Below are 17,218 nucleotides of genomic sequence, written 5' to 3'. Positions count from 1 at the left end.
TGAGATGTTATGTATCCAAAAAAAAAATTACCCCATGAGACAAAAATGTAGTAAACCAATATCAATTAGAAGTGTACACACAAGAGTTACAAAATAAATATATGTCCCTTGGACCTGCTAAGGGCTGAAGATCACCTTATCTAAAGGCTGATTTCACTTACTGTTTCAAGATTATTTTCATATTTGATCTTAGCTATGCAGGGATCAGGCCTGAAGATCACTTCTCATCCCTCCATGGAAACCAGAGGGAGTGTGATGGGTAAATAGCTGATAATTCCATTAGCTTTTCCATTGCTTGCCATCCCTTCCAGCAGCTGTGGAGAGTGCCAACCTTCATTGAGACACGTTGCTCCAAAGACTGCTTGATGCTGGGCTTTCTCCCCACACTCCACCCCCACCCCTGCTGCACTCAGCCATTTCTGTGCAATCTAAGCTGGAAAATAATTCCCCACAGTGACTGAATAGCAATCCACAAATAGACCTCTGCTAGCTTATGTTGCCTCTAGGTTTCTTCTGGCAGCTGCAGTTTTCTTTCAAAGAATAAGTACTTTAAAAAAGAGGCCAGTGAGAAGAAGATTGCCTCACATGAGCTACTGGAATTGACTCTCCTTCATTTCACACCAGCTTCAGTGTTCATGTAACACCTCATTTCTCAGTTGATCTTTACAGCTGCTGTCACCTTGCTTGATCTCACATCAATGTTGTCTTGAGCTGCCCAACAGCTAATGGCCAAATACTGTGGATATAAAGCCAATTCTAATTTTAACTCCAGATTTTCTTTCAGCTTTTGATGAAAATCAGCACATTTCTTCAAGACCTGAAACATCAGGCACCCAAGAAATACCATCAGCTATACCTGGTAATACTTGAAAAATGTGATTTTAAATAGAAATTGCCCCAGAAATTTTAATTAAAAATTTTGTATATTGTTAGTTAAGTTTAAAATTACTCAACATAGCTTCAGAACTGTTTTAGGTTGCTCTTTCAAATACCAGACTAATTTAGGAAATTTTGCATGTAATAGTAAATATTCTCTTCTAATTTTGGCCTGTATTCCTGGTATATTTACAAGTCTGTATTGCTGTGTTTGGTGTTAATAGGCATGTCTTATTACATAAAGTAGGGTTCTCTTTCTAAGTTGCAATACTGCGGAGGGGTAGAGTGAAAGGTAATATAAGTTTTGAATAAATCCCTGAATGAAACCATTCTAAGTTGGAACTGTTGAGTAAGCCCTTAGAAACAGCAGAAACAATAGCAATGAAGATAGAGAGTTCAAAATGGTTGAGAATAGACTCTAAAATACTTTAATTTGAATATATTTAAAGCAGTGATTAAGTTAGACATTTGGCTGTGAGAAAGGGAGACTGCATAGGCACGAGACTAATAGAAACAAAAATGTGCAATGACAAGTGTATTGCTGTATTGCTTGAGTACAGCTTTGCAAATAAAAGGCACAACAATGTAATTAAAGAAAACATTTGCAACAAATTGCACTTGACCAGACACTGCCATGGTATATCTGATGCTTCCAAACACCCTTGAAACCTGTTATACCAGATCCCAGTGAAATTGAACTGGTGGATTAATAGTATTTTATTGACATTTAAATTAATTACACCTAATAGTATGTAATAATCTATATAGTTTTCCTGTTCTTCCTTATCAGCATTTATCCTTTAGGCTTCTTCTACTTCCTCAAGTCATAAAATAAGCTAATTTACCAATACCTTACAAAATCTGACGCCAAGCAAATGCAGTTTTATCAGCGCTCAAGGTTCTGTTTCATTTAGGGTCCCTGCAAGAAGAAATATTTAATTTCCATTCAATAATGACAATTTCCTCCAAAGTCTATTTCAAGTTGTTACCAAAACCCCGTTGCAGCAAAAAGTAGTTAGGTTTAATTTTCATCACATTGCCACTTGCTGCCTTTTTTCTGGTGTGAACACATTTTCTTCTATGTTCAAATGACCAGCCTGTTAAAGGACAGTTTTGTATCTGTCACTTCTTGATCAGCAGCTAGAAAGCATTTTTGGTACAAGGTGCAAAAAGACTGATCTTTTTCACCAACTTGTATGAATTTCTTCCTTGTGTTGGTGTAATTTAAACTCCAAAAAGTGTAGAGGAAGATTCTTAGGAGTTTCTGTCTAGCATCAGATACTGGATCTTCCTGTCACCATATTGGGGCACATGTCTTTCTCCTTATTCACATAATACAGAAAGGACTTTGAAGTGTCCAGTATCTTGCTTGTGTTTGCAGTGACATCATCCTGAACAACACAGCTTGTGTGTTTGCTATCCCAGCAACAGTCAGATTCCTCAGCGCTTTAAATCCAGATTTTCTGTGCACCTCTTAATGAAACACAGACAGTTTCTCAATTCCCATCTAAAGCATCTGGAGTCACGGAAATACCATCAGCTCAGTCTGGTATTGACATTTCTTGCAAACTGAGTGTTCTTGAAGGGTTCCCAGGGTGCTTTTGGTGAAATGTTGATTTCCTTTACTTTGGGGATAAGAACAACTGCAAGATAAAAATTCTGCATCGGGTACTATTTTTGTTTAAGGCAATATCTACGATGTTTAAAATACTGGATTATGATCTTCTTTCCAAATTCTGAGTTCACTTTTACAGTACTAATTGGTAGTGTTAGCCATGATTGCCACTGACCAGTTATGTATTATTTAATGTCATAGAACTTTATCATGTGATACTGTGGGGCTTGTAACCAGACTTTAATTTCTCTACTATATGCAGAGTATCATGATACAGATAGGTGTGGTATTGCTTCAAGTCATACTCTTTTTTATTTTCTAATTACTTTGTCATTACTAAAGTGTATTTCCATGGTTATTGGTATTTAAGACATTGTCCTGGTCAGTTACAATGCTGGGGGCAGAGAGTGACGTGCCGGAAATTCTCTTTGTGGATTTATCTTCTATAAATATTGTTTATGTTCAGTTGTGGTTTTAAAACAACTTAATGGTTGTTCAAGTTGTAAAACCTGAAGTTGCATAGAATATTCAAGCATATTTCTCATTAAGGAGGACTCTCCAGCTATGACAAAAATCCTTCTAGGGAGATTAAAGGTAGCACAGTGAGCAGTGCAAACCCAAGTTCAGGGTTAGGGACTTTTTTAAACAGCTTGAGACTTGATAGTCTGGCTACATCTAGGGGAAAAAAACCCCTTTATTTAGGGAGATAAAGGTTTGTCAACTTTTTGCATGTGTCCTAAATGATCCAGGTAATTTCTTTCATATTTTCTTCCTCTATAGGACAAATTTAATGCTGAACTCAGGAACTCTCCTTTTTTTTTTCTCCTGGTATAGTCTGAACCTTGTCTTCTCCTCTAGATCTCTATAGATATTTGTAAATGTTCTATAGTATCCCCCTGTACATTAACAAGTAGGTACTTCCTTTTATATTAGCCATCATAACAGTTATGCTGAACACTTCTTTCAACCACTGGTAGGCAAGGAGAAGATATTCAGAAAATGTACTTGGGAAACTCTTATTATTTCCATTTTTTAGCAACAAAATTAAGATGGAGAGGACAATAAGTAGCCCTGTGCTGCAGAGAAGTGTGCAGTCAGATGAAAAGGGATAAATTTCTAAAACTTTTTCAATCCACCCCCCTGTCAATTTACCCTACCAACTTTTAATGCATTTTTGAAAGATTTTATTTGCTGAGACTTTTATTCTGCTAAGTCTAACAGAATTTTCAGAACAAGAACTCCTTGTTTGAAATGTTCTCTTCGTTGGTCCATCAGATTTGTGCTCTTCTACTTTTTCTGTACTGCATTCTTGCAAGTGTGGTGACAGTGTCCAAACTTTGATTCCATTTTCTGAGACAAACTGTTTGATTATCATCTGTTTGTGTTAGGAATTTGTTGCATGCTTGTATGAGAAACTTTTTCCCCTTTCAATAATACATTCTTAGACAAGAGAAGGGATTTTTTTATTGTGATCTTTGCATTCACTGTTGTCATTTCCATATCTGTTCACTAATTACTGTGTCGTAAATGTGACTCTTCTTGTAACTTATCCTTGTCTTCCAGTGTCTATATGAAATTCTGTCTGTTCAAAGTACTTCATATTACTTCATACCTGTTCAGAATGAAAACTTGTAAATCAAGGTGTTCTATTAGAGATTCTTACGGATTTTGGTTAAGAAGGCACGAGTTGGTTTTCTTCTACCAGGATGCCCAACTCTTATTGGAAATCCTTATTAAGCTCACCTTTATAAATTTTTCAGTGGAGAACCTATTCTTTCTCTTTTTTTTTCCGAGGCATATAATAGTTTAGACCAACATTCATTTTTAAGTGTGGTGAAGTATATTATAATCAGAGCTAGTTAATAGTTTTTCAGATTAAATATAAGGTAGGCAGTATCTTGGATGCAAACAAAAGTTCTGTCTATATATTCATTGACTAATTTGCAGTTTATAGTTGGAAAATACTTGATGCTTGAGAAAGGGTTTTAGAATGTGTTATTTACTGCAGCTAAAAGGCAGCTCTGGAGCATCATGACTTCTGCTATTGCACAATAGGAGCAGTGTTTATCTAGTGCTGGGGATTTGTGGTAATATCAAGTGACTATGAACTGATGTAGGATTGATTTGGTAGAAAGAGCATACATGAGAAACCACAATTTAAATATTTACTTATTTGGGTGTGATTGAAGTAATGCTTTCATATGCATTGAGAGACTGCCATAACATCTCAAGATAGTTTCCATCTCTAACCTTAGCTCTCCCGAGACCAGTTCTGGAGCCCACATCTTTTCCTTTCCTGAAAACCACGAGGACAGTGATGGGTAAACAGTGATTCCATCCTAATTTCTATCATTTCACAATACTTAAATAAGAAAAGCTGTACTTTAAAATTCAGTCCAAACATTTCAGTTCTTTTGCTGATAGTGGCAATGCCAAACATTTCAGCAAGGTCATCAGTCATTTATGTAAATGATGAGATATTTAATTATTAGGCTTCTCAATTACTCTTCCTCATTTTCATCTCTATAGGCTTAGTTCACTAAAAGATTAACTGTCTGTATACTACACTAACTCAACTAAGCCCTCCTGATTTTGAAGTGGAATAACCTTATAATGAATGCAAATAGTTATGTAAAAGAGCTGAGTGTAATATGGACGTCAATCACACAGTCCTATACTGACTCATCTTTAAAAAAATAAATTAGTCACCATTTCTAAGTTTTCTGGTTTAATCTTAGTTACTCAGAGACCAAAGCTGAAATCTTCTTCTCCTTACCTTGCAAGCCAAGGAACAATGGAGGGTAAAAATATATTTTAATTTTTTTTCTTTTTTCTTGATGTCGTTTGACATAATTTTCACTTGCTTTGAGCAATATCAGTGGTTCATTAATGCACTTTAAAACACTTGCCATACTAATGACATGGTTATGATGTTTGAACATGGTTTTTTTCATCACTTGAAAAGTCAGTTTTGAATGGACCAGTGACAAAAAGAATTTGTCACAGAATTCCTGTGTGACTCTATACGCAGTTGTTATTTTGAAAATTCTTTTTAGAATGAAATATTCCAATATGGCAGAAACATAATTTTTTGTCTTCTTACTAACGTGGACTTGTTAGCATACAGAACTTTTTTTTATCTTTTTGAATGAGGACTAAAGTTCAAGCTTGATGAATAGGCATGTTAATCAATGGCTTATAGACTAACTGTAAGGGAGAAGTGGAATGATATTTCACAGGGAATTGCAACGCCTTTCATGGAAATGATGAGAGCTTATATATTCTATGTAAAAAATAATAGTGACAACAGTAAGAAAATACTTGCATAAATTATTGAACTTTTAAGAAAGGTTGGAGTTATGACTGCATATTGGTAGCACAATGTGCAGTTTATTTCTCATGCTTGAAAAATTAGTAATTAGCATTTGCAGCTGCTTGCATTGGAGACATACCCAGCACTTGTCATCCTGAATTTTAAATTCAAAGATGAGTCTTGGCTCATGCTCTGTCTGCATTTTCTGCTAGTTTTGCATCTTCCAAGGATGTGTAAGGAGAGTTTTGGTGAATTGGATGTTTTGGCATTTTTCTGCTGATGTGGAGCCATTTAGCTACTGAGGCTCAGGGAGTATTGTGTTGGTTGCAACCACCGCAAGACACTTGATTGCAGGTTTGAGTCACAGGGTGCTGTCAGGAAAGGGCAGGTGGGCCCTAAATACAGACATTTAGGGTGTTGTACTGCTGGGGCTGCTTGTACTGCTGGGGCAAGGCTGAGTGCACATCTCAAGATCATTTCTGTGTCTGACCATAGCAACTGAGAGACCAGACCTGGAATGGACCTCGTCTGCTCCACGGGAAACCACAAGGAAGGGTAAATAGCCAGTGATTCCCTCCTTCACTGCTCCCTTTGGCCATGCTCTTCTCTGCAGTGATGAGCCTGTTCAGATGTGCTGCTGTCCCAAAGAGTGGGACAGTGATGTGGCTGGAGCATTATGGCTCTTTACTAAAAATCACTCTACCTGCAAATGTTCTGGGGAATCATTTCTAGGTTTGCTCTCATGCCTTGGCTGCCAGTTCCAGTGAAAGGCAGCATTGTGCCACCACCGTGGGCAGTGAAGCTGTGGCATGGTAGCATGGCCCAAGCAGGGCCACGTCCCCATCTTTGTAGCTCTGTCTTGATGTGACCTGTGTGACAGCAGCCTGTGTGAGGAGCTGAAGGCAGTTTCTGTGTTTGATCTTAGCTGCTCGAAGACCGAGGCCAAAGTCCACCACTCCTTCCTCCCTGGCAACTCAACAAACTGGGATGGGTAACTAGCAACAGTCTTCTGTTCCCATTGTCTGCCATCTCTTTCACTGCCCATCACACGTCCCACCCCAACCCACCTGGCATCCTTTGCCATCTTCCATGGACAGGATGGAGTCTCGTTGGTGCAGCTTGGCTTGCCGAAGCACTGGCCACAGCGGTTCTGCAATTCTCTTGTTTGATCCCACGCTTTTTCCATGGCCCGTGAGCATTTTCTGCAGGAAGCATGTGACATTCTGCAGAGAGACCACATTGCTGCACCTGGCCCTCAGCTCCATTCCCCTGCTTCTTTGTGTTTGGGGGTGGTGGGTCTTGCTTTCTCTGATGCATTCAAACATGACAGCGTTCCTAAGAGGCAAACCCAGCTGGGCTGGCACAAGAGGACCTCCCTTTCCATTGCCATCACCTGGAGCTGGGAATGCTCTGCTCTGCTGCTGCTTTTGAGGCCATGTTAGGGTTTTAAGATCAAAACCTCATTTCAGCATTTAGTGAATCATAGGATGTTTCTTCACAGTTAGAGACAGCAGCTGTCTGTGGCAGTAATATTTCTTGCAGCTCTGCTAGCGATGCGGGAAGGGAATTGTCCCAAGGGATATTGTTGTGCTTTTAGCCAACCTGCTCCTTCTCTTGGGCCTAGATTTTGGTAAAGCTTAGTGTTGAGATAAAAGGGGCCATACGTGCAAAACCATATTTAATTCCAGCTTTGGCTATGGCAATTCCACTTCTCTTGTAATGTGATCTCTTCATATTTCTTCTAGCAGCTTCTTCATCATTTTCATCATCAGTGCATTTTCACACATTCACATTAGGAAATCCATGGCATGTTCATTTGAGATGTTTTCCTTTCCTGAATCCCTAGTTTCTTAGTCATGTCTAGTTTCTTAGTCATGTTCAGTGTATATGTTCAGATGATTCCAAAAATGTTTTGTTTTGGTTTTATTTTTCCAGCTTCACTGGACTCTAATCATATTAGTTTCCTGTCCCAAACTTCTGCATCTGCAGAAATATCAAAAACAGAGACTGGTAAATTGTATTTATGGTACTTCAATTGCTTAATGTTTGGTTTTGCATCAAGGATGTTACAGTTACAGGCTGTTTGCTCTGATTGCTTGGTGTCTGAAGCAGAATTTTGCTTGCAGTGTGTGATAGGCTCTATAATTATATGGTGATATTTTGTGGTATAGGATCAGATACAAATGAAACCACAGGAATTAATATTTTTATGTATGGTTTTAAGTTGTTGGATAGATAGGACCAATAAGACCTATAGCTAGATGGGTCCATTATCAGTTATAAAGATATGTTCTTTACTGGGGCGTTTCACCAGGGGGATTTCTGTTAACCGTATCATACACATTATTTTGCAGTTTTCACTATTCATAAGACTTTTTTTCAGTTTATGTTTCTATTGCACCTTGAAACTTTTATTGAGGGGTCATAGATATTCAAGAACATATTTGTATTCATTACAAAAGTAGGAATGTGCAAGATATAAGAAGGAAAATTATCCTAAACCTGGCTGTCAATATTTCAGCAGTTTTGTGTTAGATTTTCTGCCTCAGCCTGTCTCTTTTATCTATTACAGAAGTTTTGTTAATTTGTATTATGTCAATTAGGTAAAATGCCACAAATAACAAATTGCACGATATGCAGTACGTTAAAACCCATTAGTCAAAATACTGGCTTTTGTTATACTGAAACATGTGAAGCTTTGACAATAGAAATACCTGGTTTTAAAAATTCATATTTGCATGCATTTAAAGTACATAGGTCTCTTCCTATGGGTGCAGGTGAAGTCAAAAGCACAGGTTTTTTTTCATGCTATGTGGGTACAGATCAATTGACTCCTGTTGATAAATCTACTTTTAGGGGGACTGCAGTTCCTGTCAGGGTGTGTCTATTAGGTGCATGTGACATCTTCAAAACTTTGAAGTTTTGTTGTTGTCTTTTTAAGTTGGAAATTTATGGAACTCTGTTGTAGTGATGCTGGCACCTTGCAAAACAATATAAAGCAATCATTCTTTTTCTGATTTTTGTCCCCCTTGCTGTGTCTGCATCAATATGCATCTGTCTCAGGGATATTTACATTTTTCCACAGTTACAAGTCCAGCTGACCTGGAAAAACCTATGCCTCCATTTTCCAGAACACCTCATGTGCTAACAACAACTGCGGGTAATAGTAATGCATTAGCTTTTCAGTTAAACCCCTTTTGGTGTCTGGACAGCCATTTCTGAAATGTTATTAATCCTAGGTATTTTCATCATCTTCCATGTGAGTCATGATCATTGAAAGCATCCTTTTTACATGACATCTTGCACTTTCTGCTGAGAAACTCACCTGGAAGTGTTTCTGATCTCACATCCATTTCTCAAAAAGCTTCTAGGGCTATTTTGAGATATACTTACATGAAGTAAACCTGGTTTAATACTACTAAACTAGGTTTAATACTGCTACTGACTAAGTCTTAATAAGAATTCTTAAATTACTTGTTGCTTTCTTACAAGCCTAATTGTTATATGCCCAGTTAGAGCGCATGTTTTTATACCAAATATTGTCTTGCCAGCATAGGAAACTCCTTTCTTACTATTTTTTTTTTGCTGTTTAACAATTTTTTTAACTTTATCCTTGTTTTTCATGTGTGTATGACAGATTATATGACATTAAAATTCACTAAAAAATATTGATGCAAACAAAGCACTGAAGAGAACTAAGGCAGGCGCTTTTCTTCATGGAAATAAACTTGTAGTGCTTTTTAGTTTTTATGGTTTTTGGGGTGTGGGGGGAGATTGAGTACTTTATAATTGTGATATTAGAAGTTTTTATCTTGGTATTTTCTGGGGCGCTTTAAGCTATGTGGACCAATACTGCTCCATTCCTGAAGTAAGGTGTGCTTATGGTGAAGTGCAAATTGGGTGTGCCATAACATATCACATTTTTTGGTTGTTTTTCTATGATCAAAAAAAGCTGTGTTTAGAATTAATAATCACAGCTAACGTGACATGGTTTTTTTATAGTTTTCAGTGATATTCAGCCTCTTCTTTCAAGTCCTGTGGCACCTAGTAAGCCTGAAATAGCAGAAGCTGGACCAGGTACAATAATCTCTACCTAGTTCTTAATTCAGCAGCTCAAACCATGCTCTAAAACTCAAGTGAAATTAATACACAGTTGTTGTTATTTTCAGTGGACATTTGGATTAGCCCCTAACAGCTGGTTTCAAATTTGTGTTGCTGCTAATGGTTGAACTTGGTGTTTTCTCACAGTAATAATGCATATGGCAACTCACAGTCACATGATTCAGTATGTTAAAAAATGTGCCACTTAGAAAATTGAGAAAACAGTATTTGTAGAGCAGTTCTGATGAAAACACTGTGATGTGAGCTGTAGGTTGCATTTTATTGTTGTAGCATCAGTAAAAATGTTAACGTTAGTGCATCCTTAACAGCGTGAAATTGGTTAACAGTTACAGACATTCAGTGGTTTTGCACTGAAACCACAGCTGGATCTGTTGTCAGGTTTCTATTCCAAATTTTATATGTTTTAATGTGTGACTAATTGATTGTTCAACATGTCCTCTTCATTAAATATCTACATTGTACATGGTACCACCTCCCTTAAGTATTGGACCAAAACTCAAAATGTTTAAAAGCTCTACTTAAAATCTTACTTGGCAGTGGTTGAGATCCAGACCAGTTGCAATGAAAGGAAATAAATATCCAGAATGTTTGTGCATCACAGATGTGCTGATTTATAGTCACTGAAGCTCTGTGCAGTTCTGAATTTCTCCCTAATGCATACTAAACTGATAAATGTCCAAACATTAGTGAAATATTTGTTGTTCTTGTAAAAAAAAATTATTTTTGTTCATGAAGGAAGAGTTTCTTCCATTAGCTCTTTGCTCTCTTGTGACTGTCATCATTTCTTCCAGCAGCAACAAGTGAATCCATTCTGGAATCTTTCACACCTAAAACTTCCCGTCCTTTTCAATGGCCAAGGGTAACATTAGGTAATGTTGTTTTCACCCAGTGAAAAACTCTGTGTTTGTTTTGAGCACTCCATCCCATATGAATGCATTCCTTCCACATATCATTTCACATGCATAACCATTCTTCTTCCTGGTTAGAGAGTCTTGTTCTTCCATCATTGTTATATTGACTGCTCTTGACATACCTGTGTATGAGAACAAGCTTCTGGGTGGATTTACTGTCTCAGAGAAATAAAACTTGTCTCTTGCATGATAAAACATCATCATCATTTTATTAGTGTTCTGTCTCTTTTACTTCCAATGCACACGCATGTGCTGATTGTCTCTGATATGTAAAGCTTTCAAAATGGAAATTTTAATTGTTTTGGGCTCACAGAATCTTATTTCTGATCAACATACAGCATTTCAGTATCATCTCCATTCCACACTTCAAAATCTGATTTCATCAGCTGGCTTTGACATTCCATACTGAGTTGTCTTCAATATAAACATGTGACATGTGCTGTTTGTTGTGGGAAATGCTTGTTAAACAATTTTTTGTTGCAAACTGAGCTCTTTCTTTCAGCTCCAAAAGAAATGCCACTTTTTCCTTCTAAACCGAAACCATCTGCTACCCCAGAAGTACAACATGTGAAACCTGGTAATTGTGCACATCATTTTCATAAGTTGGTTTGCAGAGAGATATGTTCTCTAAAAATATCTAAGGAAAACTTCCTAAAAAGGACAGGAGCTATGCAATACATGAGCATCCTGACTAACTCATCCATCTCAAATGGGTCATGATTGGTTTGATTACACTTGAATTTTTCTTTTCTAGCCCCTAAACCACCACTTTTGGAGCCTGAAACTTCTGAGACTGTTAAACGACCAAAAGCAACCCTAGGTAATATATGTTTCTGTAGCTGTTAGTCACTCTGCAGTCCAAGCCACAGTTTGTACTCTGCTACTTTATCACATAGCTTTTGCTGTATTTAATCTATTTCTCTGAAAGAAGAACAAAGTTAGGAGATAAGCATTTAGAAATGTTTTTCTAAACTTAGGAGAAGAAGAAACCATTTTTTTTCCACACAGTTTTGCTAGTTCTATGGTACAGTAAAAATTTTTGTCTTCCTTTTTGCTGAGAGCTTTTCTGCGCCAGCACTCTTTATTCAGAAAACTCATTGGAAATACAATTGAGCTGCCAATGTAAAGGTGGTGTTGTGGATGTTAATCCCGGAACTCTCAGTGAAGGATTCTTGTGGTACTAGGTTAACTTGTTAATTCCACTGCTTTATGAATCCTTCTGAATGTCATTTTGGCTTGAAAAACACCTCTCAGTCACTTCATAGCTCACTCCTCTTTGCTCTTTTTGTAGACATCAAAAATTTTTTCACTGTGTCAATTGTTATGAAACATTTTATTGGAAAGCAGTCTCATAGCACTGCTTTTTAAAAATGTACATAGTTACTTACCTCTGCCTGAAACTGAGTTTACACTTTATCTGTAGTCAGACTAACAGGCAAGTTAACTAATTACAATTTCAACCCATGCATGTTTGGTGGGAAAGGGTTTCTAGGATTCATTGTTCTTAATTTTTACCATTTACGTGATACTACTGTTCTACTTATATTATTCAACTTATATTAGCTACTTCTATTCCATTTGCAGAATTCAATTACTGCAGCTATGAAGCAGTTCCATTTTTTTAAATTGGTTCCATGTCCTTTCAGCTGTTTGCCAGTAGTTTCTTTACCATGCCAAAAAATGAGGACATTTCTGTATATTTTGTCTATGTATGTCTTCTTATGGCTTAAAATTGACCTGGAATTCAAAATTTTAAAAAGCATTATTGTTTTACCTCTTAGGTATCTTGCGAAAATGAATTTGCTAACTTAATGAGAGGAACATTCAGATGTGATTGCAAGCTTCAACTGCATATTTAAATGCAATTACTCACTTTTACAATGAAGGACAAACAGGGATCTTGCTGGACTAGTGAATTCTCAGGAAGATTTTTGAGAAGCCTTCTTGGCATATCTGATTCTACCATTTGCTTTTGTTCCCAGTAGCCATTCATTGCCTCATTGAATTTGTTGGGGGTTTTTTTGGGTTTTTTTGTGATACAGTGAAAAGCATAAATTTATAATCCAGTATATTTCTTTCAGCTCCTAAAGAAGCAAAACTCACTACTTCTGCATCTAAACCTAGACCATCTGCCAGACCCCAAAAGCCACGAACTAAACCTGGTAACTAATTTCCATAGCAAACATTTGTTATAGTGTATCACTTCAGTCATGCATTTTAGCTTGAATTTCTTCTCTGTGAATGTGAAGTTCAGCACTTAATCTCATCAGAAAGGTGAGGAATTCCACTTTGAGGAATAATATTTTTGTAATGGATCCCCCAAAAAATAGAAGCAAAGCAAAAACCTTTTGACTTTTATATCCCAAGTCACCAACTCACACAGGGAGACATCAAAGCAAATTGTTTTCTTGCTTTCCATTTTGGAATAACAATTTTTCCAACTTAGTTCAGCACAGGGTCCAGAAAACACGAATTCTGCTGTTTTGCTGATGGTTATAGCATCTTATATAGAACCATAGAATTTGATTGATTCAGTGATCATTAGAGCATATGTAGACTTACCTGAAACTGGGAAAGTAAGAATGGTATTTTATTCTGGAATTCAATAAAGACATATTTTATGATCCCAAATGAAATAGCACCTTCACACCAATGTTAAATTTCATCTGTGTTGTATGGCACAGAGTAAAACACACCTGGCATTTTCTGGACCTGAAGAATAAGTAAATAGAGTTGTAAAAATATTTCTAGTGTTACATGGTTTATAATGAAATTATAAAGCTTGAAATTGCATAATTGTTTATTGTAAGAATATATTACTCAATGCTGGAAGAGATCAGATGATTTTATTAAATTCTTTCCAGATTCCCTGCAAATTATTTTTTGCCCATAAAAAGAAATTAACTCTCTTCAGACCAAATTATTCCCTGTGAAGCTTGTTAAAGGAATGACACTTATGACTTGGAATTGTCTCAGAATACTGAGCATAATTAGTTTTTTGTTCTGAGTATAGCTCCTGCATAATTTTGAGTGTAGGAAATCCAGTACAGAAATCATGCATGAGTTGCTTTTTTTTTCCTCTGGTTGAGAAAAAAAAAAGGCAACTCATTTGGAAACTGTTGCATAGATTTGTTTTACACCCTAGGACTCTGCCAAGATCAAGATTTTATCCTGGTTTTTCCACACTGAGAGGCTCTATAGCAAGTTTCTATATGCCTAAGAAGAAAAGTGATATTTTAAAATATTTGTGCACACGCTTCTGGTTTTTTCTTTCCCAGTAGTGGTCTCATGAATCAATCAGGTAGAATGCTGAAACACACTTTTTAATCTTGATGAAGCTTGTCATGATTCTCTTGTAAATAGGCAGTGAAACTGGCATGTGTTCTAATGTGACAAATTATATTCTTGTTCAGAAAATATTATTTGAGCCATAAAATATGCAGTGCATGGGGATAAGCTGGCTTTTGGGTAGGTGGCAAAATGGTGAAAGAGCCAGAGCCTGTCTGTGTTCCAGCATCACCTGGAAGTTCAGCTTAAATTAGAAACTTGTGTCATGATAATGGTTGTCACCTTTCCCTAAGATTATATCAAAATAATGAACAATATGTGCCAAATTCATATTTAATCAATTACTTACTGCCATTGCTGCCAAATAACTGCCTTTGGGTGAGCAGTTAATTTTGGCTCTCATTATTAATATGATTTTGGTGCTGTTTCTGGTAAAGTATTTGTCTTTTTTAGCAGTGGAGAAAAAAAATCTTCATTTAAAAAACCCCAAACATCTAAATTATTTTCAGATTCTCCAGCTAACAAACTGTACATTCTAGTGAAAGCTCACAGTTTCATTCTCTTTCTTGGCAATTGGGTAACTGAATCTCTTGCCTACATGAAAAAAATTGGGTTTTCTTGCCAATGTGATCATGTCCAGCCATTATCCTCACTTTTACTATTGTTAGCATGAATACCTCTCTCCATTTTTCAGGAAAGGAAATTATAATGAATTTTCTATTGTGCACACAAATACACTGCCACGCTTTCTTTACAGAAAAGTTTTTAAATATCTCCAGGGATTGAGACTCCACAACTTCTCTGAGCATTTACTTAAATACAAATTATTTGTCCTGAAGATATTTTTGAGTATTTTGCTTTCTTAAAATAGTGGCAATATTATCAAATATAAAAGCTGTCTAAACTATAAAAAATGTCAGTAAAGAAAAGAGGGAAAATTTAGAAATCCGAAATAATTCAGTCTTTTAAATTTAAACAGCGTCCACCCAGGTAAACCACCATAAACCTTCATGTGGGGAAATAGAGACTTTTAAATTAAGAATGTGATTTTCTATTTAAACTGACAGAATTTTGGAAGTGTTAGGTCTGAGATTTTATTGTATTTCAAAATTTTAAGGTAACTTCCTTTAAATAAGTTTTCTTGTGACTCTTAAAATGGTTGTGAATTACAACATGATAAATTGTTATTATGTCCAAAACTATAGTTGAGGCCCATTGTACAATATTTATCCATCACTTTTTCTTTCCTAATTAAAATCTGTTGGGAGGGAGAGAGGCTAAGAGTCAAAACAGAGTAAACAAAGCAAATTTTAAAGGGTAAGCACAAAGATTACTCAATGATTGTAGGTGTGTTTAGGAAGGAAAATGGATTTTTTTTGTGAAGTCACGCTACAATTAAACAATTCTACCAATTTTGACTTCAAAGTTCTTTATATTTTTCAGGGTGTTTGGGGTTTGTTCCTTTCAAACCCAATTAAGAACTCTAGATAGAGATGGGAAGCTTGTTAACTTGATGATCTAATGTGCAGTGGCTCAGTGGCTCTAGATAATCTGCTGGGATCTTCAGTCTTGCTTTCTGGCACTTTACAGTTATTTACACCTGAAGCCTTTCATATCTATCCTTTGCATCACTATGGGAGAAACACAGGAAAATTTATAGAAAGATTTACCAAAGAAAATGGAGCTCTCTGGAGCTGTTTCTTTTCAGTGGTCTACAGCCATAAAGCGATAAAAGAAATTCAGTAAAACAGGAAGGTGAAGCTTTAGAGAGCTCCTCTCCCAGTGTGATCCTGTAGCATAAATGCACTTTTTATTTTCCAAAAGCAGCAAAAGCCACATTGGATAATTTCAGTAAATTTATCATTCACTCAGTGTTTCCATTTGAAGAGTTTTGAAGAGGTGGATTTTAGCTGGGAAGCAAGAGCAGCTGAGCTGTACCAGCAGTTAAAAAACAGATACAGATGCACCTGTATTTCTTTTAAGAAAATTCTCTTTATTCCAACAGCAACCATTCCAGTGTCAGTCACTTCTAGGAGTCCCTATGCATATGAACGTCCAAAGACTGCAGAGGGTAATGATTACGAGTCATCCTTAGTCATTCTTATTTTCATTGGTCTCATATTATGTGCAGTTGAAAACAGCATTTCCTGGAGGCTTCTTGCTTATTCCTGTGTTGTCCAAATCCAGCAAATGGAGCTTGGTGCTTCATTATTTCTCCGTGTTTCTAACATGGAGATGTCTTCTAAAAGACAGGATATCACTTCAAAGGTATTTACCTCAAAATTTCACTTATATTAGAAGAAGAAAGAATAAGAATTATTGCAATAATAAAGATTTAATGGAATATAGAAATAACATAATCTAAAATGACATTTAAAACTACACACAAGTAAACAATTCCTGCAGAAGGAGTTTCGTGGCATATTGCTTGATATTTTCTCAAATGTATGGAAAATACTGCATTTTTTCAATTAATGCATCCAAACTTGTGCTCAATTTAAAGAAAAAAAAACCAAGTGATTTTATTTTTAATGAGAAGCACAGTTTATATAAAATAATACATGGCCTTTCTTTAGTAGGGGAATATATGTTAAGTGATGTGTTTAATATATACATTTGTTATGCAGACAAAGAACAAGGGTCTCTCCTTTGCAGTGAGCCCTGAAATGCTTTATCTAATTGAAAGGAAAATTTAAATCACTGTTTGCATTTGCTGAGAAGGGCTTCAAGGTGTTTTCAGCAATCTAGCTTTAGTCTTTAAAACCTGGATGAAGCTGAGTACATATATGTTACTTCACAGGGCAAGGACATCTTTAATCTTTACTTAAATGATTTGATAAAACAACTCACTTAAACTTATAGTTTTCAACTGCAACAATTTCTACACCATGAAATTCTCTCAATTCTCCTCTAATGGCATTGATTTCTCAAGGTCAATGTTGCATAACAACCTTTTCTTAGCATTGCTTGTTAAGTCTTTTCTTTGACTTTTCACTAAACTATGAGTAGTGATTTTGCTGCTCAAGAACATCCAGCTCTTTGGTTATCCATCAAATGGATAATCATTGCTTGTTTTGTTCATATCCAACAATA

The 17,218-nt window shown here is 36.3% G+C and overlaps 1 protein-coding gene across 4 annotated transcripts in view; it reads left to right on the top strand.

Annotated features, from left to right (window-relative positions):
• Positions 1-17,218, top strand: part of ABI3BP (ABI family member 3 binding protein) — a 136,263-nt gene that overhangs the window by 67,874 nt on the left and 51,171 nt on the right. For 2 of the 4 annotated variants that reach the window (XM_031060790.1, XM_031060789.1), the window contains 7 exons: positions 8,890-8,964; positions 9,807-9,881; positions 10,718-10,795; positions 11,340-11,414; positions 11,592-11,657; positions 12,919-12,999; positions 16,131-16,196. In XM_031060790.1, the coding sequence (XP_030916650.1) occupies positions 8,890-8,964; positions 9,807-9,881; positions 10,718-10,795; positions 11,340-11,414; positions 11,592-11,657; positions 12,919-12,999; positions 16,131-16,196 (516 nt within the window). Of the gene's footprint in view, positions 1-784; positions 860-4,746; positions 4,813-6,299; positions 6,360-6,729; positions 6,796-7,739; positions 7,815-8,889; positions 8,965-9,806; positions 9,882-10,717; positions 10,796-11,339; positions 11,415-11,591; positions 11,658-12,918; positions 13,000-16,130; positions 16,197-17,218 lie in introns of all 4 variants that reach the window. The other 2 variants (XM_031060788.1, XM_031060791.1) reach the window with 2 other exon arrangements.

The sequence above is a fragment of the Geospiza fortis genome, unplaced genomic scaffold (assembly GCF_000277835.1).
Source record: "Geospiza fortis unplaced genomic scaffold, GeoFor_1.0 scaffold131, whole genome shotgun sequence".
NCBI classification, from domain to species: Eukaryota; Metazoa; Chordata; class Aves; order Passeriformes; family Thraupidae; genus Geospiza; species Geospiza fortis.
This window is presented reverse-complemented; position numbering and strand designations above follow the sequence as displayed.